The sequence below is a fragment of the Corvus moneduloides genome, chromosome 1 (genome assembly GCF_009650955.1).
Source record: "Corvus moneduloides isolate bCorMon1 chromosome 1, bCorMon1.pri, whole genome shotgun sequence".
Classification (NCBI taxonomy): Eukaryota; Metazoa; Chordata; class Aves; order Passeriformes; family Corvidae; genus Corvus; species Corvus moneduloides.
In genome coordinates this window covers 164,291,824-164,319,032 of record NC_045476.1, presented here as the reverse complement: position 1 = coordinate 164,319,032, position 27,209 = coordinate 164,291,824, and the positions used below count along the sequence as shown (strand labels likewise).

The window sequence follows — 27,209 nt, the reverse complement described above, 5'->3', positions numbered from 1 at the left end:
GCCAACAGAAAAATGTCAAGGTAAGAGAGGGAACAGTCCTGTGGGATTTTTCCAGCATCACAGCTGAGGACAAACTGGTTGTTTGCAGAAGACAGGCCAGGAACAGGATCTCCACCTGCCTGGACTGGAGGTGGTCCCAGAGAGGAACTGCTGAGAGGGGTCATCCAAAAACCCCCAGAAACACAGACAAAGCTGTGCCTGTTTGGAGCTGGAAAGGAAACTTTTCCCTGGGCCAGTGGGGAACAGAGCAGGTTGTTCTGAGTCGCAAGGGCTGAGATTCTGTCACCAGGCATGGCAGGGGAGGAGGGAGGCAATCAATGACATCAGCCAGGATGGAAATAATGAGCGCTGCTGCCTGGGGCCACTCGCTGTCCTGCCACCTCATCGCTCTGCCTGGCAGGGCAGAAGGACACTCCTCCTTTCCTTTACAATTTCACCTTGCTTCCTTCTTCTTCCTTCTCTTCCTTTCTCCCTAATTTTTGCTCTCCTTTGTCTTCTCTGTCTCCCTTCCTTTGGCTATTTCCCATGGCATATTCTGCCTTTTCTTCTTGCTCTTAATGCATTTTTCTGGCTCTCCGCCTTTCAAATTCTCTGCATTTCTCCCTTTCCTTCTCTGGCTTTCTGCAGAACGCTGTGAAAAGCAACTCGATTTGAGCTGTGCTTTTTCCATTACCCAGCTCTGGCTCCAGGGTCAAACAGGCTCCAATTAGAACAAAGTATTTCTTAATGCTGTGCAGTTTGCCCCAGACCTTACAACCAAGCTGTTCTTTCTGCTTTTTCCATCCTTGATACCAAGAAAGGCTTAAACAAAGTATTTATAGGCACAACATCACAACAGTAAAGTCACCAAAAAATTAAATTTTCCAAAATTAAACACAGGCACACGAGTTTGGAATTTGGGGGGGGGGGGCTGGGTTTTGTTTGGTTTTAGAAACGTGTTTGCTATTCGTAATAGTTGCCTTGAGCCTGACTTCCTCCACATATGAAATTAAAGATTCATGAAGACAGAGAATTGCAGAAGCACCGGTTGCAAGGGACATCTACAGCTTTACAACCCAATCTGCCACTTGGAGCAGGACCACCACTAACATCAGGTGAGGTTGGTGATGGCTTTGTCTGGATTTGGGAATTCTCCAAGATGGAGAGCTCCCATCCCGCTGGTGCCCATTCCAGAGCCACACCTCTCCATTGGTGACATTGTTTTTCCTGAGGTCACACAAGGGGAGGTTTAGATTGGGTATCAGGAAAATTTTTTTCACTGAAAAGCTTTGGAACAGGCTGCTCAGGGATGTGATGGAATCTCCATCCCTGGAAGTGTTAAGAAAATGCCTGGATATTGCACTTAGGGATGTGGTTTAGCCTTGAATGTGGTGCTACCAGGTTAACGGTTGGACTCAACAGTCTCGGAGGTCTTCTCCCAACCTAAATTATTCCCTGCACCTCCCGAGCTACAGTTTGTATCTTTCCCCCTTGTTAAACCATCAGGCACAAGTGAGAGGAATTTGGTTTTATAATTTTTGTAACTGTCCCACAGGCTGTGATCAGAGTGCCCTTTACATCTTTGCAAGACAAGCAAATCCCTCTCCCTGCCCTCACAGGCAGCTCAAAGCAATGAGGCTCATTCCACTCTCCTGACACAGAACTGGACCAGCTGGGTGGGATTTACTCCAAGAACTGCACAGGAATGGTTTTGCTGTGCCACTGGCCCAGAGGCTTTTCACCATTCCTGTGAAGTTTTTTTAAGCCAAGTTTTATTGATTTCACTGCTGGTTGGACAACTCTTATCAAAGCAGGGAGAGTTGTTAAAATTGCTGGAAAATAGCGCTTTTACCAGGACTTACAGAAGCAAACAGCTTCCAGAACAAAAGGGTGCATGTCAGTGCTGGAGAAAACAACTCAGGAGGGTGGAGTGACCAAGAGGTGAATCTCCTCTTGTCATCTGCCAAAAAACCACTGATTTTTTTAATCCCCAATTTGGTCAGAGTCAGGACTTCTCATCCAGGCTCAGGCCCTGTGGATATCACATTTATACTTCATTGGGATGGGAAATGCCCATGTACCCTGTGCCTCCTCAAGGGAAAGCTCAGTTTTCTCCCCCTGGACCAGCAATTTCTTGCAGTGATTGCAAGACAGGGAGAGAGGCAGAGCAGGACACAAGCTCTTCTTGGTGGATGTCAGGGATTTAGGGAAGACAGGATTGGGCCAGGGGGAAAAGGAGATTTTTTAGTGGGTCAGCATTGTCAGAGAGTCTACAGCACTCACTCAACTCAAAGCAGATGAGCAGTGAGGAGGGACCAAAATATTTCTTTTTTTCCACAGAATAGTTTGGGTTGGAAGGGACCTTTGAAATCATCTCATTCCAACCCCCTGCCATGGGCAGGGACACCTGCCACTATCCCAAGTTGCTCCAAGCCCCATCCAACCTGGCCTTGGACACTTCCAGGGATGGGGCAACCACAGCTTCTCTGGGCAACCTGTGTCAGGGCCTCAGCACACTCACAGGAAAAAGTTTCTTCCCAATATTTGATATAATTCCACCCTCTTTCAGTTTAAAGCATTCTCCCTCATCCTCTCACTCCATGCCAGCAAATGGCAGTGCCCAACAACCCAAAATATAGTTCCATACTGGCTACTAAAATTAACTCTATCCTGAATGAACTCTTTCTCCACCTTTCTTATAGCACTTCACACATTGAACAATCAAAATAAGGTCTCCCCAGAACCTTCTCCATCATTTAACCTCTGAGAAGCGCTTTGAGGTCCCTGCATGAAGGGATCATTAATAAATCATCTTTTCACACCTTCTTTCTGGAAGATGTGACACCTTCCCAGCTCAGCCCCTGTCACTGCGAGCCAGATCTGGAGGATTTCCACCTCGCTTTGCTTCCCTCGTGACAAAACCAGAGACTTCCCATGTCAAAGCTAATAGTGACCCATTATCAGGAACGCAGTTGTGGAGCTCAGGGCTCTTTTCATGTTATTTGGCTGGTCAAACAGGCAATTCTGTGTAATTACAGCACACAAAAAACACCCAGAGAGACGTCTTAACGCGCTACTATTTATTAACAACTGCTAAGTCTTCAGCAGGTATTGAGTCCGCTCGCAAGATACAACGTGACTATTTGCTTTTAGTAAACAGCCTTGATGAAGTTTTCAGGGCAGAGGAGTGGTCACGCAGCCTCTCCTTAATGGGAACTGTCAGGATAATTTCCTCCAGGCTGGCAGGGAATTACAGGAGTTAACAGTGGGCATTATCTACCTGCCAGTCAGCATCGCCATGGTCAGCTCGCTGCTGCTCTGGAACTCCCAGGCTGCTCTCCCAGTGCCTCAACGTCCAGTCCTGATGTCAAGCATGGACAGATCAGGCTCATATTAATGCTGAAGACCACTCTCCTCCTGCCCAGCCAGCTGTCCCCAGCTGTCCCCAAACTTTTTCACCATCATTCCTTAAAACACTCTACGCTTTATTCGCTCCCTGTCCTTTCTTACTGCACCTCGTTTGGCCAAGCTACTGAAATCCCAGTTTTATGGAGCTCTGAGAAGAGCCTTGAGTCACTCTGCATCCCTCTGCCAGCTGTGGTTTGGGAACCAGCGTGTGGAGCCAGGGAACGCCAAGGAGGAGAGTGGGGTCTCTTCCCAGCTCGCCTGCAGGTCAACTGTGGACATGCAGCTCCATCACTTAAGCCAATTTTTTCAAAGGCCTCTCGGCTGATCTGATTTAGGTGGCCAACACTGACTTTATCTTCTCAGGGGGCCTATTTTGATGTCCTGGAAATGGAAGGGAATAATACTGCGCTCCATCTCTCTTCCAAAACTTAATTCAGCTTAGATTCCTGCTGTGTGCAAATGCCTCAGGAGGTTCCTCGGGCTGTGTCACAACAATCAAGCACCAGCACCTTATTCTCTGCTCTGCAGGACCTTTGGGAAGGATGGAGGAGAGACAGGAGAGAGCTTTTGGCTTAACTGTTTGTGAGCTGGTCAGATGGCACGTCTGGTTTTTAAACCTTTGCTTTTCATGCAGATGGAAGGCTTGTTCTGTTCCAGCCTTTCCCTTTAAAGCATATTGAAGAGAAAATAAAACCATTTTCCACAACGAAGCTGGCAATAATCAAAATGGCCAATTCCTCCACAGGCATGAGCTCTTTGCTGCTGAGAAAACAGGGGCAGAAGTGAACTTTAATCAGGTTGCGCAGCAGCACTGACAAAGGCACTGCGGTAAACAGCAAACCTCAATCTCCCCATGTCAGTCCTGGAAAATCAAATGCTCCAGGATCCACTCCACTGCCCTGAGATGAGGTGGTACAATGCAGGTATTCATACAAACATTCAAAACAGAGGGGACTTGTCCATACTGCTCAGTGCAACATTTATTCTCTAAAACTCCTTGAAATGAGGTGAGGGTCAGCTGCTTCTCGCAGGCAAGTAACAATAGGACAAGGGGAAATGGTCTCAAAATGCACCAGGGGAGGTTCAATTTGGATATTAGGAAAAATTTCTTCATTGAAAGGGTGGTTAAGCATTGGGACAGGCTCCCCAGGGAAGCGGTGGAGTCACCATCCCTGGAAATCTTCAAAAAAAAAGTAGATGTGGCACTCTGAGATATGTTGAGGGGGTGTGGTGGGATATGGTTGAAGGCTGGACTTGAGGATCTCAGAGGTCTCTTCTAACCTGAATGATTTTATGATTCATGGACCGTACCATGTCCCGAAGGTTGCTGGTTGCCACAAGCTAAGACACATCCAGGAAGCATTATAAAAACTAAATATTAGGGACAATTACAGGAGCTGCTAGAGCTGCTCTTGTTCTAGAGCTGCTCCTGCCATGGAACTTGCAATTATTATCATTAGCATAATAATCACTGTTACTACTACCACTATTAGCGTTACTGGCATTATTTTACCATAGGGACATATGCTCTGTAACTACTTTAAAAATGAATCTTCTTTGCTGCTCCTTCCTGCTTGGAACTGTCCTTTCCGTGTGCTACACAGAGAACAACCAGTTCAAATTCCATAACTGACTCGGAGGCTCATTGCCCTCATCCCTTGTAGCTTCCCAGCTGAGCACCTTGCAGGGAAATGTGTTAAGATTTACACGCAGCTAAAATAAAGTAAGTCCATGGCAGACTGGGAATGGAAAATGAGAGTAGAATCCAGACTGTGTTTATCCTGATTTAAGCTGTATTTTGGTTCCATGCCAGGCGACAGCATTTCACCAAATTACTCCAAACCAGCCTGCTGTTTGTTTTACACTATCAGTGGCATGCTGGAGAGTGGTGCCAGGCCAGCAGCTCTCCCCACAGCGTGGGCAAAACGTTCCTTCCCCATTCTTGTGCATCCTGCCCTTTGGAGAGACCCGTCTGAGGAGTGGGGGAACACCTGAGGTCTCAGTGTCTGCAGGATGGCTCCTGCCCAAGATGCTCAGATCACTCATCTGCCGACCATCACGGAGAGCAAATATCCACTCTCCCTTTCCCCTTGCCTGTTGAAGACCAGTCCTTAAGAAAAACCTTCCTCCAAAGCACAAGGAATGAACATTTGTGCATAACTTCACAAGCCAGGCCTGAGCATCTCTTAAACCTGCCTTTATCCAAGTTCCTTTAATTCAGAGAATCACAGGATATTCTGAGTTGGAAGGGACCCCTGAGGATCATCGAGTCCCAACTCCTGGCCCTGCGCAGGACACCCCAACAATCCCTTCATGAGCCTGAGAGTGTTGTCCAAACACTCCTTGAGCTCTGTCAATCTCAGGGCTGTGACCATTCCCTGGGGAGCCTGTTCCAGTGCCCAGCCACCCTCTGGATGAAGAATCTTTCCCTGATATCCTGCCTAAACCTCCCCTGACACAGCTCCAGCCATTCCCTCAGGTCATACCACTGTCACAGAGAGAAGAAATTGGTGCTGCTCTTCTGCTTCCCCTCATGAGGAAGCTGCAGACCCCGAGGAGGTCTCCCCTCAGTTTTCACTTCTTCGAATCTTAATTATTACTTGCAGATGCTCCCATCTCTCACTATTCAATCACTGAAGATCCCTGCCCTGGAAATGGCTCCTGACCCAAACTAAGGTTGAACCAACAACCTTGAGGTAAAATGTCCCCAGCTCACTGCCAGTCCTCAGAGGCTTTCAGGGGCTTCTTGGCTTAGAAAAGAAGATGAAGGGATTTCAGCATTTGGGTTGTTCTGCTGTTATGAGGATAATGACAGCTTTATTCCCATTGCAATCTGAGGAGCCCCTGGGATCCAGTGTGTTTCCATCCCCAGCTGCTTGCTGGGGAATCACTGGTGTAAATATCCTCTATGTGGAGCAGTGATCTCCAAGCAGCCCTCGAGGAATCAGCTTCCAACCCCAACCCCCAACTCATTCACAGCTGAGTGATTGGAATGTGAAGCTGCAACAGCCCCTGGATTTACAGCTGTACTGGGCTGATACAAACAAAATCAAAAGTGGCCCCAGAAGTCGGATATTCCCCACCTGGGGAGAGGCTGGCATGATTGCCATGTTTAAAAAGAGGAAAAAGAACCATTTGTCATGGAAAATGAAAGCGTTGTCTCACTCGTGGGAAAAGAGCGGAGTCATTTTGCTTTCATGGATTTATTGAATATATTCTGAATATCCTTGTGGTGAGCAGGGCAGGTAGGCAGCGAGCAATGGAGCTGCAGACTGAGTTCTGGCTGGCTGTTATCACACCCTGCACAGCATCAGTTTCTTCATCAGACACTCCTCACATTTAGAGGGACGTTTCGAGCTCATATACTCCCAGTTACAACTCTGACATTATTTTTTCCACACATTCCGCCCATTTTCCCTTAAAGATTACCAAAATCTTGCCAGGAGGTTTATGCATTCAGCTATTAATTGACGGCAAAAGTGTGAAGGGCACAAACCTTTCATAAACTGCTTCAATTTGGACTTAAATGAACATAATAATAATGACTTATCCATTTCCTACCGCATGGCAATTTAAGGGCAACCTCAGCCTTTGGGCAGAGCATAAAGGGCTCAGAGGTGAAGCAGATTGTCAAATTTACCTAAAGAATGGCATTTCCAGGCCAAAGTACAACAGAGATGGGTGCAGAATAATGGAAGAAAGACAAGCAACACGCAACAGTTCGCCTGACTCTTCCAAGGCACCATGCTCAGTCCCTGAAGTGCTTTGAAAGGGAAGATAATCTCATTTAGCACTAATTCTGATTCCCACCCCACGAGCCCATGAAACCCAGCCTCCAGCACCCACTCGTTACCATTTTCAAACGAGCTCCTTTGTGATGCTCCCACGCTGTCCTCCTGCCTCGGGAGAAGCTCCCTGAGAACCCCCTCGAAAGCCACCCAGAGCTTCAAACCTCCCCTGTAAAGCCCTGCCTGGTGCAGGGCCCACAGCCCAATCCTGGCAGACGTGCCGCGACTTTCCACGGCTCACCATGACTAATGCCCTTGTGCTGTTTACACGGGCCCCCACACCCGCCCCCATCCCGGCATCCCAGGGTTCCAGATGGAAAATTCAGCTGAATTTCCCACACTGCTGGGTCAGGGTGGCTTTGTGGCTCAGCGCTGAGCAGGCTGAAGTGGTGCTCTCGCAGCTGAAGCCTCCCCGGGTGGCACAGCGGTACAAATTGCAGGTTCTAAATAGGAGATGACAGTGGATCGACAGCTACAGGTGGAAGTGGGAAGTTGTGGACAGACTCGGTGATTTTTGGCTTCCCCACCTGCCTCCAGCCCATTCCTCCACCTCCCACCAATGTACTGCCCCTCTGCCACGTTCCTCCCTTTATACACAGCAAGGCACAGACACGAAGGGGATCTACATCACAGAATTCCAGGTAAGAGAGTGGAAAAGACCTGACAAGCTCAGCTCATGCCTCAGCCTGACGCAAAACCATCAAATCCACCCCCAGCCTCTTCAAGAAAACCTTTGCTGATGGAGTCTGGGCTCTTGACAATCCCTGCAGTCGGAAGGTTTTCCCTTGTGCCTGAATTAAATCTCTCACTCTGCAATTTGAGCCCAATCCCCAGCAGACACAGAAAGCAGATTATTCCCTTTCCACAGCCACCTTCAACCCATTTGAAGATTATCATCCTCTTTCCCCTCAGTCTTTTTTCCTTGAGGAAAGAGCCAAAATGTCTCACAGAGCTCAGCCTTCAGCGTGGAGGCACCACACCAAACATCTCTGACACATCGTCCTCTCCCACACGCCCTCCCACACTCTGGGCTGTGCCAGTCATCCTGCCTGGACCCAGAGCAGAGTGATCCCAGGCAGGTAATGCTCCCCCACTTGGTTCACATTTCTGGCCCTCAAATCTGCTCGCAACTGAGGCTGAGCGCTGCTTTCTGAGCTTGTAGGAAAGGGGAAAGTGGGAACTGGGAAGACCCTGGTGTCCTGGCTTAAATCCACACCTCCTTTAGCAGAGTACTAAGCTGTGGCAGGGTAATAATAGGGCAGCTGTCACACTTGTTAAGCTGCCTTCATGGCATCAAGCCATTAAGCACTGCAGCTCAGAACAAGCACCAAACCCCTCAGGAATGCCTGGACACGCAGGATCCCAGGCATTCTCTGGGAGGCTTTAATCTGAGCTGAAGACGAGGGACCAACCCCAGCCCTGCTCTGCTCCTGGGGTCACTTGGTTAATGCCAGTGCCGCTCTTGCCTTTCCTTTCCTTTCCACTGAAGGGTGAATTCGGCTCGGCATTACTCATGTTCAAGCACTGAATCCCACAACGGCTTTAAGCTCCCAGACACTTGATCCTGCTCCTCTCCCACGTCCCTTCAGAAGGGGAGATACGGGAGGGTGATGCAGCATTTGCCTCCAGGAGAGTCCCTGCCAGGGTTGCGCCGAGCTCGCCGGCTCTGGCTGGCAGGGGCAGAGCTGCAGCCCCACGCTGCTGCAATCCCACCAGCCGGAGTTTTGTCAAGAGTTAAAGACCTGGGCGAATCCACCAGCGCTGAGCAGGAACTCGGGGAGGGAAGCTGTCAGCTGGGAATATCTCCCCAAGTACCCAACGGATCGACAGACACTGGAATCCGCAGGCAGCCGCCAAGGAGGTGGGATGCTGGATGACTGCTTATTATGCTGAGCCAAATCCTCCTATTATTACCTCCTGTGCTACCTGTCTTCTTTTAATATATTCAAGCGTTGTCTCTGCTAGAAGCACAGCACAGCGCTGAGAGGGAATTCCTGTCCCACTCGTCTCTCATGCCTTGCCTGTGTATGTTCCAATATCAATCACTTATTTGCTAATGGGATCTTTTATTAGGTATCTGTGTATGGCACACAGCAGTGGCAATCTCCAGTCAATTCTCCCAGCAGAATAACAAACTCGGGCTGCCTCTGGCACCTGGAGCACACCACAAGCTCCACCACTGATCCCCTTCCCCTTAAAACCCAACATAAATCACCTGTACATTAACTCTGAGACGTCTCCAAACTCAAATGAGATTTATCCCGAATTCACTCTGCAGCACAAACTGACAGACTCTGTGTCAGTGTCAGAGCAACCCTTTTAAAACCTGGTGATTTCCAGCAAAGCGACAGTGTAGGGACACAACCCGGTGCTTTCTGTTAAGAGGGCACTTTGGGAAAATAATGGACTTCTTTTAAGGGGGTTAAACTGTGGGTTGGCCCGTTTGGCCCACTAAGAGCATCACACATTCTGCCTCCTTCCTAATCACATTATGAGAGAGAGTAGGAGGGGAAAACTGTCTGCCCAGCTGGTTCCTACCCTGCCTTCTCCATTCTATCCATGCCTGCTGAAACTCAGGAGCGCTAAACTGGATTTAGTGAAAAGAGCCTCCCTGCTGAGCACAGCAAAGAGCAGCCCGTGATTTACAGAATCACCTCCAGGCTGCCATGGGCCTCGGGGAAAAGCACCCCGGAGAAAACACAACAGTTGCTGCTGCTGTGGAGCAGGAGATGGGCAAAGCCCAGAAATCCCCAGCAGCACTTAGACCACATCCTTCCCCAATCCCAGCACGGAGCTCTCCTGGGATAAGCAGGCGTCCAGCTGGAGCAGCCCTTCGCCACTCCCACCTTGGCATCTCCGCACCCAGGGAGAGTTCAGTGGCAACAGCACAAATCCCCAGGAAATCTCAGGCAACATTTCCAGCTCAAGAGGCATAATCAGCTCCTAAGAGACACTCTACACACAGCAGCATCCTGGAGAGGACGGGGTGATTACAGGAAGAGGTGCCAGCAGCATGAGCGTGGGAGCTCGCAGAGGATTTGGACCTCAAAAGCCCCAATGTTCGTGGCTCAGCAATGCTCAGCCTGGCACAGCTCCTGCCAAGTGGGCAAGAGGAGGCTCCTAATGCTCTGTCAGGGAAATGACAGCACTTGGTGCTTCCTGGAGCACCCTTCAGGCTCGGGGCACTGTGCAGATGTGGATGCACAGAGGCCAGGGTGTCACCTGCAAGGGTGCTGCAGCTGGAGAAAGGGAAGCAGAAAGCAAGGGAGTGTTTAGCTCAAGGTCACAGTTTCACTGACCAGCCCAGAAAAGCTCTGGCTGCAGCCTCAACAACACACCCAAATACACCAAACTCTTCCCTAAAGCCCTGCACAGCCTGAGCAGAGTTTGATGTCTCAAAGACTTCAAGCCTGGCAAAACCAAAAACTTCCCTCCCTCAGAAAAGCCCACCTTTTGAATCAAAGAGTTAAAATTGCAGAAAAAGCAGCACCAATATTAACTGAACCTGGAAACTGTTGTGAACACAAGAACTGTCAGTTCTCAAGGTATGCAAAACGCTTTGTTGTTATTCAGACTCCAAATTTCACGTGGTAAGTGATGGAAGAATATAAATGTTAAAATGTTCACCTCCAAATGAAGTTCTCCAGTCTTATCTAAATGAAACCGCTATCATTTCCCATCACAATGTTGTCAGAACTGCTACACCCTTACAAAATATTTGATTCATAACATCAACCTTTTTTTTTTTTTTTTTTTTTTTTTTTTTTTCTGCTGGGAAACCTGGATCTCCTCCCGGTGCAAGAGAGGCTCCACAGAATTTTAGGAGCTTAAAATAACCCACCTTGTGTGTGTGCACTGTCCATGAAGTACAGAGAGCTCCTGTAGCACAAGGCAATCTTTTTGGGGGAAGATCTCTGGGACACAAGAAGATCTTTGAAGGTCCATTCCATCCCAAAATGGGAGGTTTTCAGGGACAAAAAAAGAAATGTTGTGAGTTGAGAGAGGAGCTTTATCCCCATGGGCAGGAAGCACACCAGGAAAAGTGCCTTCCATCCAAGCAAACTGGAGATAACACTGAACAAAGCCTCTTGCAACATCCAGGGATATAAATCCTGGAATCATTAAGGTTGGAAAACATCTCTGAGATCATCAGGACCAACCATCAACCCAGCACCCAAGTGCCACATCCACTCGTTTCTTGAACGCTCCCAGGGATGGCGACTCCGCCACTTCCTTGGGCAGCCTGTTCCAATGCTTGACAACCCTTTCCATGAAGAATTTTTTCCCTAATATCCAACCTAAACCTCCACTGGCACAGGTCTGCTCACTGTGGACACTCAGCTGCCTGGCCAGCACTCACTCTGCTACAATAAACCCCACAAAACTCTGTAACTGCTGGTTTTGCCTGTCAGAAAACACTGACACAGAGGTGAGATGTCCCAAAAATTCAGAGCAGACGTAACAAACTCAGCACCCCTACAAGTTCTTGCCACCATCTCTGAATATTCATCAAGCCTAGAAATGAGAGGACAGCTCAGATGCTTCACTCTGATCAGCTTTCTGCAGGCAGGACCAGCAAGGAGGGGGAGAGAGAGCAGAGATATATTTGTAGAGTTTTACTCCAGTCCTTAGCACTGCACAAATCACAGAATCATCAGTTTGGGGTGGAAAGGACCTTGAAGATCATCCAATTCCAACCGCCCTGCCATGGACAGAGACACCTTCCACCAGACCAAATTTCCCAAAGCCCCATCCAAGCTGTCCTTAACCAAGCTTTAAAGCACAAGGTGGAAGGCAGCAAAGACAACACAAGCCGAACTCAAATGAGGCAACCAAAGAGTGAAAGGTTCTTCTGAGCGTCCTCAGGCTCCTGCTCTACCTCCTTCCCACCTCCAAAAATTGCCAAAATATATTGAAAAAACACCACCACAAGCCTCACATGCAGCTCTGCGGTTTCCTTTTGCCCTCATTCTCTGTCAGCGCTGCCGCTGTGCAGGTGTAGCACCACAGGCATTGCCCTTCCAAGATAGGCAGGGTATAAAGCTCAAAACAAAAACACAGTCCCAAAATGCTTGTCTGTGTTCCTTAATTTAAGAGGTTTTAATCATTCATGATGGTCAAACAGCAGTTGTGCCAAAGCAGGGCACAAGGGTGCCTCTGTCGAGTGGAAACAGCAGAGGAAATCAAACACAAATCTGAACTCCAGCTTTTGAGCATGATCCGAACAGCTCCATCACGGTTTAGGGATGTCCATCTCCCAAACTGATTCAAAACACAGCACTTTCAGCCTCCAGCTTCACTGAAATCAAGGAAAACTGCTTCTTTTCCCCACCACACGAGCAACTCTCGGGTCCCAGCCCAGGCAAACTGCCCTTGGCCCGTCCGAATTAGCAGCAACAGTCGTCCCAAAAGCCTTTTAGAGTCTTTTTCCACTGCAAAGGAGCTGTGCCCACATCAGGGTTACAAATATTTCAAGCTGCCAGGGCCAAAGGCTCCAGAAGGGAGATTTATAGCAATAAATAATATTAATGACACAGGCGGACGGAGCTTCTTGTCCTGAGAGCTCCAAAGGCACATGAAAAACTGCACTATAAATGTCACCACCGCAGACACCAACGATGACGAGATGCCACCTCTGGGGACGGGAGGCAACGTGGGCTTGTTCAGAATGAGATTTGGGGAGGAAAGCGAGGGAATGAGGGGCTGAATGAACACAGCCCTGCAAGCTCACAGGGCAGGCACAGGCAGGAGATGGGTCCCAGCTGGTTCAGCCTGGATGATGCTCCCATCATCATCAAACCCTTGGATTTGGGGGACTCAGGAGATATCCAAGCCCCAGTTCTCCCCCCAACACAGCCAAAGGACTCATCCTGACACTCATGAGTGGGCTCGAGGCCGGGAAAAATGAGTTGGGAAAACATAACCCAACCAGCAGCCAGAGGAGTTGGAAAGAGGGCGAAAGAAGCAATTTTAGGCCTAAACCCCAGTGGAGCAGCTGTGAGTTTAGTTGCAGATATAATAAAACACGCCTGGGGGAAGGAAGCTGTATCCTCCTGCAGCCAAGCCCACTCTCAAATGCAAAAACACCTGCATGGATAGTAAAGGGCAGACACCCACCCTGTGCTATCCAGAGAACACCCAAACACCTGGAGCTGAGGGAGCAGCAGCAGCTGGCCACGTCAAATTAACCATTTTTTTCCAGACTGCTTGATTAAATAATACCAAGCACTGTGTGAACATAAAGTCTACATAAGAGAAACTTCTACTTTAGCCGAGGCAAAGATTTCCTTTGCTTTTCCCACACTGCTCCTGGTCCTCTGCCCACTTCCAGGAGATGGATCAGCAGAGGACCTTCACCAGCAGCTCACCTGCACATCTGGGCTCGCTTCATTCCAGGCTTTGTCTTAAAAGCCTCCCTGCAGCAGAAATCCCAATTTATTTTCCCCAGCCATGCAACCTCCCAAAACTTTCTCAAGGTATCTCGGAGTCCTTCCCATACAGGGCAAGGCTCATTCATCAATCACAACCTCTGGAGCCAGACGCTAAAGCTGCTGGAGCTTGGGGTGAAGGGTGAAGCCCTGCTGCTGCCAGGACACTGCCCAGGGCAGGTGAGAAATCCCACCTGGCTCACCTGAGATCACCCTGGGCACCTCAAGAAGGCTGGACACACTCCTGGAGAGCACCAGCCCAGCAGCTGCCTCCCTGCCCACTCGGTTTATGGTGGGAGGACAAGCAAACAACAGCGCACGGAAGAAGGTGGGTGCAGGGATACCAGGATCAAAGCAACCAGCTGCTTCCAGACCCCTTCCAAGCGGGAACACACTCCCAGTCCTACCTCTGAGCATCCTTCAAGCAGAATATCTCTACCTGAGACCACAGAGTTGGTGCCTCTCTGCAGAGGACCCCACAAGCTGCTCTGCCCAATGTCCCAGAGCCCATTTCCCAGCCCAGTGGTGGCTGGGCCTGCTCGGGGCCCGGGCAAACACAACCAACACTGTGTCTTTAAAACCACTTCAGTGCAGATGTTGTTTCCATGGTAACTAGTGGACCAAATACATTAGTGTTTCTAATAATAAACCAAACCTTCATCTCGGAAAATGTGATCCCCCCTCTCCTTTTACCACCCTCACCCTTCCTTTCTTCCTTTCCCCTCCCCTTCTGCCGAATTAAGCCAGCATTTAACAAGCAAGCCATAATTAGTAAATAATTGCAAGGGCCCAGTAACTCCCAGTGCCCAGGCAAATGGAGAAGCTTTAGGTGGAGGAGGGGGTGGCTTTGCTCTGTGAATCTGGGAACTGTCCAAAAAAGGGATGAACTACTTTAAAAAAAGAAAAAGAAATCCAAAAGCACAAGGTGGAAGAGAAGAGCCTGCGAAGTGTCTTTTGCCCACCCCAGCGCCGTCTTTAGTGCCCTGGCACCCTCCCCGCGCTCTGACTCAGGGTGCAGCCGCCCAGCGATAATTTCTAGGAATCTCGCACTTTTTTTCCCGAAGGCTCCGTCCGAGACGCGGCACCGACTTCGTGTCCCCGACAAGCGGACAAAACTTCACAACTCCTCCCCTCCACGCTCCCCGATTCCAGAGTGGGAACCCTCCCCCCACACCCCACACCCTCCAAAACTGCGTGGGGGAGCGGCAAGGACGCCGAGGCGGGGATGGAGACACGCGGGGAGGGAGGCGGAGCGGTGCGATTCCGCCCCCCCAAAATAAGCCACGTGCGGAGATTCCGTGCGTGGGGAGCCCACGGGAGCGAACACGCCTGCGGGGGCCGGCGGCTCCCCACATTTCGCGGGATTCACGTCCGAAGGCGCAGCATGGGAATGGAAGGATGGATGGGGAGGACCAGGGGCGCAGCGCGGCAGCACCCCCGATGTCCGTGCGTGCGTGTCCCCAAAGCTGCGGTCAGGGTCGGGGGGAAGGGGAGAGGAAGGACGGCGGGGAAGGAAGGGGGAGGGTTATGCAAAGCCTCACGCTGTGTCTCCACGGTCCCGGTGACACCGGACTGCAGCAGCAGCAGCGGCGCTCGGGGCTGTCCCCGCCGCGCCTCCGCGGTACCCGAGAGCCGCGCGCCGGGGATGCTCCGCTGCATCCCGGCCGCGTCCCCTTCCCTCCCGCTTGATTCCGCCCTGTCCCCCGTGTGTCCCCACGCCTCCCCGGCCCCTCCGCTCCTCCCTCCGCGGTGCCGCCGGCGGGACTCACCATGTCGGGGTTGAGCTGGGCTAAGATGGCGAAGGCGGAGAGCCGGTCACACAGGCACTTGGTCCGGGAGGCGTCGAGCGGGACCGTTCGGCAGCCGCGCCAGGACCAGGCGCCGGGCGGAGAGGCGGAGGCGGAGGCTCTGCTGGAGGGAGGAGAGCAGGGAGGGAGGGACGGGGCGGCGGAGCGGGGAGAGAGGAAGAGCGGCCGTCAGGGCGGGCGGGGAGCGGGCACCGCGCCCCCCGCCGCCCCCATCCCGCCAACCCCCCAGCGGACTTGCGTCTCCATCCCGGTCCTGGTGCTGGCCCGTTCCCGGGTCCCCCACCTCGCTCTGACCCCTCCATCATCCCACACACGTGTGGGCGGCCCCCTGCAGCCCCCGGGCTGCCCGGTCTCACGATCGCCATACACTCCTCCCTAACCCTATGGCCGTGCCCCACACATCCCATACACACCTCTCTAGCCCTATAGCCCACCTATCCCGTGTGTGCCCACGTAACTGCACAGCCTCATCCCACACAGCCACTACATGGATGCATAACCTTATAGCCCCACATATCCCATATACACCTCCCTAACCCTATAGTCCTGCCCTACATATTCCATATACCCCTTCCTGACCCTATAGTCCTGCCCCACATACCCCAGATACACCTTCTTAACCCTATAGCTCTTTCCCACCTATCCCATATACACTTTCTTAGCCCTGTGCCCAGTCCTACATATTCTATATCCGTTTCCTTAAGCCTATAGCCCTGTCCCACTTGTTCCATATACACACCCTTAACCCTATAGCTCTGCCCCATTGATCCCATATACCTATGCATGACTTTCCACCCAATGTGTGCATGCACAACCCTATAGCCCTGGGACATCCACCACATTTATCCACATGTGGGACACATGGATAAATGATCCTATAGCCCTGTCCCTACACCTCCCCATCCCTATAGTTCTATCCCACATATCCCATTTATGGATGTAACACTACAGACCTAAAATACACCTTGCTCCCCCCCAGTCCCATCCCTCACCCCATACACCCCCAACCCCCTGCTCCACACCCCATATAGATGTGTATAGACCTCCCTCAGCCACAGGAATCCCAATTCACAGCTCCACCCCTCCCCTCTTCCCTCTCCTCTCGGTTCTCTGGGGCCAGGACTTCCAAAGGCCAGGCCAGGACCCTCCTCCACCCTTCCCTGCATTCCCAGAACTCTGGACATGGCAGGGATGTTCCTCCCTCATGGCCAGAGGGACCTGAAGACATCAAAGGGACAAATCCCTGCTTTCCCCTGGCATCCTTTCAGGCTGGGGAAAAGTAGCAAAATGGAGAAGGGGCCATAGATGGGGAAGTCTCCATGGTCTTCATCTCACAGGTTTCATTGGGAAAGGTTATTGCAGCCCCATATCTGTGTGAGCACAAAGGCCTAAACCAGGGAAAAGGGGAATCTCCTGCTCTGTCTCATGTGCTGGGACAGTGGGGACCCAAAAAGTGCAGTCATTTTCCACCCATTGCTTCTGTATCTTGTCCAGTCTTGTCTCCTGGGATATGGTCATGCAGGGAGTGCAGATGCGGAGAGCAACTGCAGAAATGCAGTGGCTGGGGAGAAGGTCAGGATCCCTGTGGGCTTCACAGGAGCCCGAGACAGGATGTGGAGGCAGAGCAAAAGGGCCATCTGCCTTCACTGAAGGGACATGGGGAAAGATGTCCCATCTCCACAGCTGACCATCCTCGGAGGAGGGCACCTCGGCAGCAATGCCAGCAGCGAGCCCACGGCAGCTCCAGATGGAGCCAAGCTGCTCAGCAGCCTTGGGTGCATCACAGATGGCCTGGACAGCTCTCTGCTGCTGGCTCCAGGGACCTGCCCTGAGTCACAGACAAGTTCTCTGCAGGTCTCGACGCGGTGCAGGCTCTGACCTGCTCCTCACGCAATGATTCCGAGCCTCTCTCCACCTCCCTGTGCTACCACGGGCTGGGGACCAACAGGGTGACAGAGCACCAGCACATCCTGCTGTCATTATCTACTCAGATCCTGTTTAACACGTGACACTGAACCCCCCCGAATTATTTCTGGTTTGGGTTAAAGCACTGTTCATAGTTTAAAAAGATAAAATCATAATAAAAAAGGCAAATTAATTTTACTGTAGAAATTGTGAGCAACACACAGAATGTATTTTTTTTGTGGTGCTCATCCAGAGCTTTCTAAATGTCTGGACCCTACTAAATGTCTGGATGTCCCATCCTTGGGAGTGTCCAAGGCCAGGCTGGATGGGGTTTGGAGCAACCTGGTCTAGAGGAAGGTGTTCCTGCCCATGGCAGGAGGTTGCAACTAAATGATCTTTAAGGTGCCTTCCAACTCGAACCACTCAGTGATCCCGTGGTTCTCTGTCCATTTATCTCATGGGACATAAATCTGTCTTCTCTGGATCAGCAACTCTTCACATGATCTTCCCTGAGCTGTCACATCATTTCATGGGGACTTTCAGACCCTGGCAGTGTTCTTTGCTCCCTTTCATGCACCTTCTGACATCCCCCAACACCATTCTTGGAAAGGACCAGCAGTTCCAAGGCCAGTCTCAAGGGAAATCTGAATTCTGTATTCTCCTCTCTATGTCCTGCTCGTATTTCCAAGATCTGCATTATTGAGTTGTTCTGTTTATCCCCTGTCACCAAGAAAAATGCCTTATTTATGATGTGTACAAATAATGACAAATTCCCAGACTCCAGCAACCAGTTTTGTATTCTCCTAGAAAGTATTAATTTAGCTTGACAAAATCTATTTGCCATAAGTTGATTGCTATTAATGCCTCGTTTTAATGAGTGTGCTATTATTCAATTAGAATCATAATATTACCCACAATCCTGAAATTTTTGGAGCCCGTTTCAGATGGATATTGTGCCTAAGACACAAGCGAGGCTGCTGTGCTTACACACACATGCTCCTCTCTCCAGATTTGGGGAACTCTTCCACCTTTCTTTTCCTAAAGAGCAATGATCCCCAATTAGTCTTAACCTGCTCTTTTAAAATCCTTGCGTTCCAAATTGCTCTCTCTCGCTACTCTCACTTTATGGGATGATGTAGAGCAGGTTTTCCAGCCACTGGTGTAATGAAAAATATTTCATTAGGCTGGGATGTGGATTAAGGAACCAGGCTCTCTTCCAATTACAGAATACAGGCGTTTATTGGAATTCCTGCATTATTATAAATAAATCTGTCATTTCGAGCTAGTAACAAACCAATACCATCAGGATTTATTAGGGGTTTAGTAGACTCTAAATTTTCCTTTTTATTCATTTTTGCTGTTCTGAATAAAAAAATTCCTACACCTTTCTTTTTTTCTCTTGTATTTTTCAAGCTTTTAATTTGCATTGCTTGCCGTCGATTTATCCTCTGTCCACATTTCCACAACAGCTTTTACTTTCCCTCTGGAACAGACTGTTGTGGGGGTTTTTCTGTAGGTATTGATTCATTTGGCTTGTTGTGGGGTTTTTTTGTTAGCTGAGGGTTTCTTAGTGCTCTGTTTATCTTTTTCATTTATGGGTTTGAGGATATCTAGAAAGGTGCTTTTAAAAGGCCCCTAATTATAGAATTTTGGACTCATAGAATGGTTTGTATTGGAAGGGACCTTAAAGACCATCTCATTCCAACCCCTTGCCATGGTCAGGGACACCTTCCACTAGACCAGGCTGCTCAATGTCCCATCCAACCTGGCCTTGGACACTTCCATAGATGGGACACCCACAATTTCTCTGCAAAACTTGTGTCAGCACCTCTCTGCTCTCACAGGGAAGAATTCCTTCCCAATATCCCATCTCACCCTGCTCTCTCTCAGTTTAAAGCCATTCCCTGTGTCCTGGCACTCCATCTCTTGTCCAAAGTCCCTCTCCAGCTCTCTTGGAGCTCCTCTGGGCACTGGAAGGGGCTCTGAGATCTCCCTGGAGCCTTTTCTTCTCCAGACTAAACAACCCCAGGTTGTTGTTCCAAACTGTCCTTTCATCCTTAACTCTATCTTCAGCTTTTTTGTGTTTAAGCAGCCTTTCCCAACAAATAGAAATGCTTAAATCTCCATTCTTAAAGCATCAAATCTGTGTACATTGCCCCACACAGACACCCCCTGCCCCGAGGAATCTGAGCTCTTCTTCAAATGTGGGAATACATTTGCCCTCACATCACTTCCAATCCCAAAGTCCAGCTTTACTCATTTACCAGCTTTCAAAGTGCACTAGGACAGATCTGGGCCATACATCAACAGAAGTAACCTCATCCAAAAGGAAAGGAAGAAAAAAAAGGAAAATAAATCAGAAAACCAACAAGAACAGGAAACCCTAGGGAAAGTATCAGAAAACAAATAACACTCCCCAGATGCTGTGCCTGGTTTCACACTCCCATGGCAGAAAAGCTGACAACAGCACTGAATGCAGTATCAGGATAAAATCAATCCAGGGCCAAAGCCACACTTGGCACAGCCTGAAATCCGTTTCCAGATGCACACAGAAGAGTACACAGCGATATCGAGGCAAGAAAAAGATTAAAAATTAAAATAACCACCTTTTGCTTTTCAAAGACCTGGTCTGGTGCCTGCTTATTTATCCTGTTGGACTCAAAGAAAGAAATTGGATCAAAGCCATCCAGTCCTTGCTTTAAAAGCTGCTATAAATCACATAAAGGATGGGTGCTGTGGATGTGCTGAGTCAGGAACTTGGTGTAAATCACCTCAGAATAAGTCCAGCTACGCCATTTAATGGGAAATGAAAATCTGGCCCTCATTACTACCAGTGATTATTAATTAATTAGTCATTACTAGTCATTAAACCACTCAAATGCTCCAAAGACCGTGTCCATTCCTCTGGTTTTAATCTCCTCAGAAGAATAACTTTTCTTTCATCCTTTCCTTCCTCATTGCTGGTCTCCCTAATTACCTCTTCTTGTTGCCCTGCAATCCTTTGGATGCGAACACCTCTGCACCCTTTGGGGATGGAGCTTGGAGATGGGTTGGGAAAACCTATTTGGAGGTAGGAGGACAGGGCAGAAGAGCCACCAGCCTCTTCTCACTGATTCCCGGTGTGGATGTGGAATCCTGGAGTGGTTTGGATTTGAAGGGGTCTTAAAAGATCACCTCATTCCAACCCCCTGCCACGGGCAGGGACACCTTCCACTATCCCAGGCTGCTCCAAGCCCCATCCAACCTGGCCTTGGACACTTCAAGGGATGGGGCAGCCACAGCTTCTGTGAACAACCTGTGCCAGGGCTTCCCCACCCTCCCAGGGAGGAATTTCTTCCCAATATCCCATCTCACGCTGCCCTTCTTCAGTTTAAAACCATTCCCCCTTGTTCTGCCACTCCAGACCTTGTCCGAAGTTCCTCTCCAGCTCTCTTGGAGCTCCTTTAGGCACTGGAAGGGGCTCTGAGGTCTCCCTGGAGCCTTTTCCAGGTGAAAATTCCCAGCTCTCCCAGCCTGGCTCCAGAGCAGAGGGGCTCCAGCTCTTGGAGCATCTCTGTGCCCTTTTCTGTACTTGCTCCAGCAGCTCCATGTCCTTCTGCTGCCAGAGGCCCCAGAGTTGGATTTGTTGTTCCAGGTGGGGGTCTCACAACTGCAGGTGGGGTCTCACAATAATTCCTTGTGATTTTGGGTGTTTGAGCCTGTCCAGCATCACTTGCTGCAGATCCCATACTCAATACCACTAAGAGAGATCTAACGGGGTTTCTCCATGGTCCAGGGGAACACATCTGAGCGAGTTTGGGTCTTGCTGGTTGCAGATACCTGCTCAGATAGTGTCTGGTTCAACCATCAAGTATTACCAAAAGCCTCGTGGTTCAGGGCAGACTTGAAATCCTAAACAATTCAATCACTGGATTTTGCCATATAAAGATTATTTCACTGCCAGGAGTTCAAATTACAAAGCAGATATATTGAAAAAGGACCTGTTTCACATTTGAATGCAAAATTCATTTACTGTGGGCCTGATTAAAAGCTTTAGAAGACAATGGGCTATTAATGAACAAGTCCAGAAGGAGAGGAACATTTATGTGTTGGTGTGTGCCTGCCTGTGGGTTCAGTTTTCATTTGTAAATCAGTAGAAAAGCCTTTGATTCTGCCAAAAAAAACACCAGTTTGTGCTGGGAAATCTGTGCTCAAAGCTCAGAAGCAAAGAAAAAGAGCAGAATTTGAGTTCTTCACAAATATTGAATCCAGGTACGCTAATAAGGGAGCAGAATTATTTCCAGGCAGTCTCCAGAGTGGAAGGAAGAAAGAGGAAACTCCACTAAAGGGAAAACGTGGGCAGAATATTAGAGGAGAGTGTAGTCGGAGTGATTACAACCCAGTCAAAAAGGAATTGTAGAAATCCCCAAACCAGACTGGCGTAAAAAACGCTGTGCTGGGATGGTGAGCAGGGAACCAACTGACAAGTTGGTTCTGTCTCCAACGTCCGTGGTCAGATTTATCTCCGGTGTGATTCCAAAGATGCTGCACAGGAAAATGTCTCACCATATGTTACAACATGACTCTGAACGTTATTCGAGCACTTGATGGGGAAAAGCAATTAAGCACTGTCTTGTAGATTTAAACAGGAGCTAAGCACATACTTAAGGACTTTCTCAAACAGAAACGCTGCTCTAAACAGGAATTTGCACAAATAGAGAGCTTTTGTTGTGGGAAGAGCCATGGAGGTTTAAAAATTGGGGTAAATATTTGAGATTTGAGAAATACGAGGAACCTCCAGACGTTTTTTTCCAACCCAAACAACTCTGTGGTTCTCTGACTGTTCTTGTTTCACATGGGCCATTCCCCCTTCTCCAATGAGTTGAGTGCTTGGCACAGGTCCAGCTGGCAGATTGATTATTAATTTGGAGAACAAACCAGAGATGAAGTCAAAGTTAATCCTTTTTGTGGGATTCCCAAAAGCAATTTTCATTTCCAGCCAAAGGCTGCCCCAAAGCGCCTTTCAGACACTTTGGTTCTGCACAATAGCCCGGGACACAAAAACACCCCTGCAATCATATTTCTGCAAAAAGTGTGTCAGAGTCACTGCTTGTGCAGGACCTCGGGGCTGAATTAAAGAGTGGATGGTTCCTAAGAGAAAGGGACATGAAAAGGTTTGCAGCTTTTGAAAAAAAAAAAAATAGGCTGATTAAAAATAAAATAAAATAAATCTTTGATTGGCTGCTAAAGCAGTTACAAGGGATCTCATGCCAAAGAGGTAAATGCTGAAATTCATTAAACACTAAGCTAAATATGGGTTTAAATCAATCTTTAACACTGCAGCTGCTCGGAATGTTTTGGACACCCTCAGTACCAAAGCAGTGATTGTGCTTTGCTTAGTTGAGACCTAAGAACTAAATAAAACCAGTAAAACTCTTTCACAGGGGTCATTCTATTATCCAAGAGATAATTTTCCCTTTCTGTGATCAATCCACTGGTTCAAAGCCAGGCTGAGCTCTCAGTTATGCTACTGAAAATCCTGTGAGACATCTCACACATCCAGCAAGGCGGTGTAGGCTTATTGGAGCAAAACCAAACCTCCTGGAGAAATCCTGCACTTCTGAGCCTCTGAATTTGAAATGTAGCACAAGTTTGGTAAATCTGTGTAACTCAAACTGAAATTTGAAGCTCTGGTGAAATAAAGGGTTGTCCAGCAATTTCCCTACATTTATTTAAGGAAATTAAGTGTCATCAATGCTATTTAGCTCAAAGCCAAGGAAGCCAAACGGGCTCCTGGGCTCCTGGGCTGGATCCTCAGTGGTGTGGGCAGATCAAGGGAGAGGATTCTTCCCCTCTGCTCTGGTGAGACCCCACCTGGAGTACTGATTTCACTTCTGGGAACCTCAGCACAGGAAAGACATGAACCTGTTGGAATTAGTCCAGAGGAGGAGATGCTCCAAGGGCTGGAGCTCCTCTGCTCTGGAGCCAGGCTGGGAGAGCTGGGGGTGTTCACCTGGAGAAGAGAAGGCTCCAGGAAGACCTCAGAGCCCCTTCCAGGGGCTCCAGGAGAGCTGGAGTTTGGATGAGGGAATGGAGTGACAGGACAAAGGGAACGATTTAAAACTAAAAGAGGAGAGGTTCAGCCTAAATGTAAGGAAGAAATTCCTCCCTGGGAGGGTGAGGAGGCCCTGGCACAGGTTGTTCACAGAAGCTGTGGCTGCCTCATCCCTGGAAGTGTCCAAGGCCAGGTTGGACAGGGCTTGGAGCAACCTGGGATAGTGGAAGTTGTCCCTGCCCATGGAATGAAATGATTCTGAAGGTCCCTTCCAACCCAAACCATTCTATGAGAAGGAAACTGAGGCACACAAAGGAGATGTGAATGGATACAGACCTGTAAGAGGGCACTAACAGAACTCCGATATTTGGAATAAACAGTCAATAAATGCACCCACACATCCCTTAACTGAGTCTCCTGGTTTCTCCACAGAAAGCAAAACAAACCACTATAAAACTTCCTGCTCAGCTACTCAGATTACTCAGTTTCCTTTCAAGTTTTGCTAGGCACCTTTGGATGCCCTTTTTCTCACCTGTACCCAAGGAGGACTGGCCTGGCACTGAACAGAGCGATATTCTGTCAGTCTGAAAGGATCAATAATCAGAGTAGCAGCTATTATTAAATTAGCTCTTTAGGAAAAATCAATGGAATTGAAAAATATGGAAAATATGGAAAATATGGAAAATAAATATGGAAAATATGGAAAACGAAGAAAAAGCATACTCTTGATCCAGTTGCTTGGTGCAAGGAAAATGACACCAGAGCAGGAATATTAATTTGATTTTATTTCAAAGACACCCCTAATTCAGGGTGGTTTGGGGTGACTTCCTTCGGAGCTGACACAAGCAGGATTAAGATAACAGTGATTTAAGAGAAGATTTGTGACCTGTGGGAAATTAGGAATATTTGGGATTTTCTTTTTACGTGTGTGGGAGAGAGGGACAGGAAAAGATGTAAGGAGGTGACAAGCAAGCCCTTTGCCCAGCTGGGAATTCACGAGCACAGCAAACTGAATTGGAGCATTTTCAGGGGACAAGGTTACCTTCTATCTGCAAATTAGCCCCAGAAAAAAAAAAGAAAAAGAAGAAGCAACAGCCCATATGCAGCCTCCAGTCTGAAGCCTTAATTAACATAAACAATGTTCAGATGCACAAAGAAATAGATATTACTGTTGAAATAAAGCATATGGCTGGCTAAATACCTCCAAGATTATCTGGAGATAATCTTTTCAGGCACCAGAAGTGCAGCTGATGCTGAGCTCTAACGATTCTCATCACAAGGCCAGGCCATCCCACCGGAGAGGGAGCTCAGCACTTCCCACCATCATCGGCCTCCTGGATTTGGATTCTGCCTTTCAAACCCAGAGCCTGTGGCGGAGAATTAATGAGCACTTTCCATCTTTACAGCCCTGCTCCACTGCTCCAGAAGAAGGCCTGAAATGCAGGAATCATCTCTTGAAGGAGAAACTTGTACCATGGCAAGGTCTCCAAGGAGCTGCTTCAATCAAGGCTGGGTTGGACAGCGCTTGGAGCAACCTGGTCTAGTGGAAGGTGTCCCTGGCCATGGCAGGGGGCTGGAGCTGGATGATCTTCAAGGTCCCTCCCAACCCAAACCATTCTGTGGTTTTATGATTCAGTGCACAAGGAATGGTGGGATGGGGGAGAAATTTGCCCCTGGGCCCACAGCAAATTTCCTTGTGCTCCCCTGCCAAACTTCTTTTCCAAAGGCAGTCACGGGACAGATGTTTCATTGGGACAAGCCCCCAGAAGGACTCCTCTGTCCCACCCAATATTCCACTGAACAGTCCTGAACGTGTCAGAATTTTGATACAGAAGATGTAATGCCATGGACTCGGCAGAGAAGAAATGGAGAAACCAAAGGCACTTGGCCTTGTGTGCTTGGTCATTAAATCAGAAACGAATGTGGAAATCCCTGTGAGGCGTCACAATGTTCCAAACCAGTTCAAAAGGCCCTCATCATCAAACCCAGGGCAATATTCCTTCCTGACCCATCCCTGGAAGTGTCCAAGGCCAGGTTGGACAGGGCATGGAGCAACCTGGGATAGTGGAAGGTGTCCCATGGCAGAGGCTTGGAACTGGGTGATCTTTAAAGCCTCTTCCAGTCCAACCATTCTGTGGTTGAATTACCCCAGTTTTAGTGGTTGTTTAATAATTACAAATCTGGTCTCTTCTACAGCATCAAATTAAGATCAGAACTTGAAGTGTCATGAGGGTTTTCTTTGTTTTGGTTTTGGGTTTTTTTGTAAGGCATATTTGAAGTCTTTTTGTCTTGTGGACTTTTTTTCCTTTAAAAGGATGGCATTTTCAAGCTCCTCTACAGAACCCTGCGAAATAGAAACAGAAAAGCCGACAGCTCCCTAAAATCCCTTGGTTTCATGGCTTTAAGGAGAAAAAAGGAAAATAATTCTCATATTTAGCCACATTGCAAACTCTGGTATCATCAGGTCAGCTCATGGTGGTGGCTGCAGAAGATGACCTTGGACTGCTTCCATAGAATCATCAAATCATGGAATTGTTAAGGTTGGAAAAGATCCTTAAGATCATCAAATCCAACCATCAACCAGCACCATGTTCACTACTAAACCATGTCACATTTTGCCACATTCACACATTTTTTGACCTCTCACAGGGATGGTGACTCCACCACTTCCCTGGGCAGCCTTTTCCAATGCTTGACCACCCCTTCCATGAAGGAATTTTTCCTAATATCCAACCTAAATCTCCTCTGGTGCATCTTGAGGTTGTTTCCTCTCATCCTGTCATTTGGTACTTGGGAGAAATATCTGACACCCACCTCACTTCAAGCTCCTTTCAGTCTATTTCCACAACAGATCAACATTTTATTCGTCCAAGTCTTTATCCTCTGCTCTTAAATTTCTTATTGTTATCCAGAGCCAAAAACACCTTTACAGCCTTTCTGGGATCCCTTAATGCAAGCAGCCCAGGCCATAACTCCTAGATTAGGAGTTATGAGTAAGATTACAAATAAGATTTATAACTAAAATAAAAATTGTGTAAGATTCTAAATAAATCTTATAAATAAGATATATTTTGGGGCAGAACTGCCTCACTGGATCTTTTCTGCTACATCAGAGTATCAGAACAATAAAAATTATAGAATCATCAAATCGTTTGGGTCAAAAAAAAGGTTCAAGTCCCACTGTTAGCACAGAACTGCAAAACCTGCCACTAAACCGTGTCCCCAAGTGCCACATCTATATATCTTTTAAATTCCTCCAGTGCTGGTGATTCAACCAATTCCCTGTGTTGCCCAAATTCTTTTGGGTATGAAGATCACCTTGGGAAAAGGGTGAAAAGAAGAGCTACTGTGAAAGTATTGTAAACAGAGGTTGGGACTTTCTGAAGCCGACTTTTCCAAGTGGAGGGAAGTGTATTAGTGGGACGAAAGGGGGATGAAAAGGTGAGCAGGAGGATGGCAGCTCTCATTATCATGTAGGGCTGCTTTCCAGCAGAGGACAAGGTGAGATCAGTGAGTGATGGATCTGCCTCCCTCCCACCCCTACGTGACATTCACAGCTGCTTCTCCAGGCTTCGCAGGATGGTTCTCTCCAGGGGCAGCTCCTCGAGTGTCCTTGAGCTTGCATGGAAATGTTTTGGCAGGTTCTGCAAGGCAAGAACCGGAGCCAGGGCTGGGCTGTTGTTGCCTTGTTGTACCACCCTGCAGGACCCTCCTGAAACTGCCTGCTTAAGCAAATGTGTTGTGTGCATGTTCCAGCTGGACACAAAGATGTTCAGTTCACTCCCTCAGCTTCCATGTCAGCTTTCCTGCTGTAATTTCCCAATTACCAAGAGATGCCAGAGGCCTGGGGCTGGTTTTG

At 48.6% G+C, this 27,209-nt stretch overlaps 1 protein-coding gene across 12 annotated transcripts in view; it reads right to left on the bottom strand.

Annotated features, from left to right (window-relative positions):
* The window catches only part of ADGRB1 (adhesion G protein-coupled receptor B1), a 283,514-nt gene that overhangs the window by 72,695 nt on the left and 183,610 nt on the right, over window positions 1-27,209 (bottom strand). For 10 of the 12 annotated variants that reach the window (XM_032134553.1, XM_032134548.1, XM_032134575.1 and 7 more), the window contains one exon: window positions 15,373-15,514. In XM_032134553.1, the coding sequence (XP_031990444.1) occupies window positions 15,373-15,514 (142 nt within the window). The remainder of the gene's footprint in view (window positions 1-15,372; window positions 15,515-27,209) is intronic. The other 2 variants (XM_032134559.1, XM_032091577.1) reach the window with 1 other exon arrangement.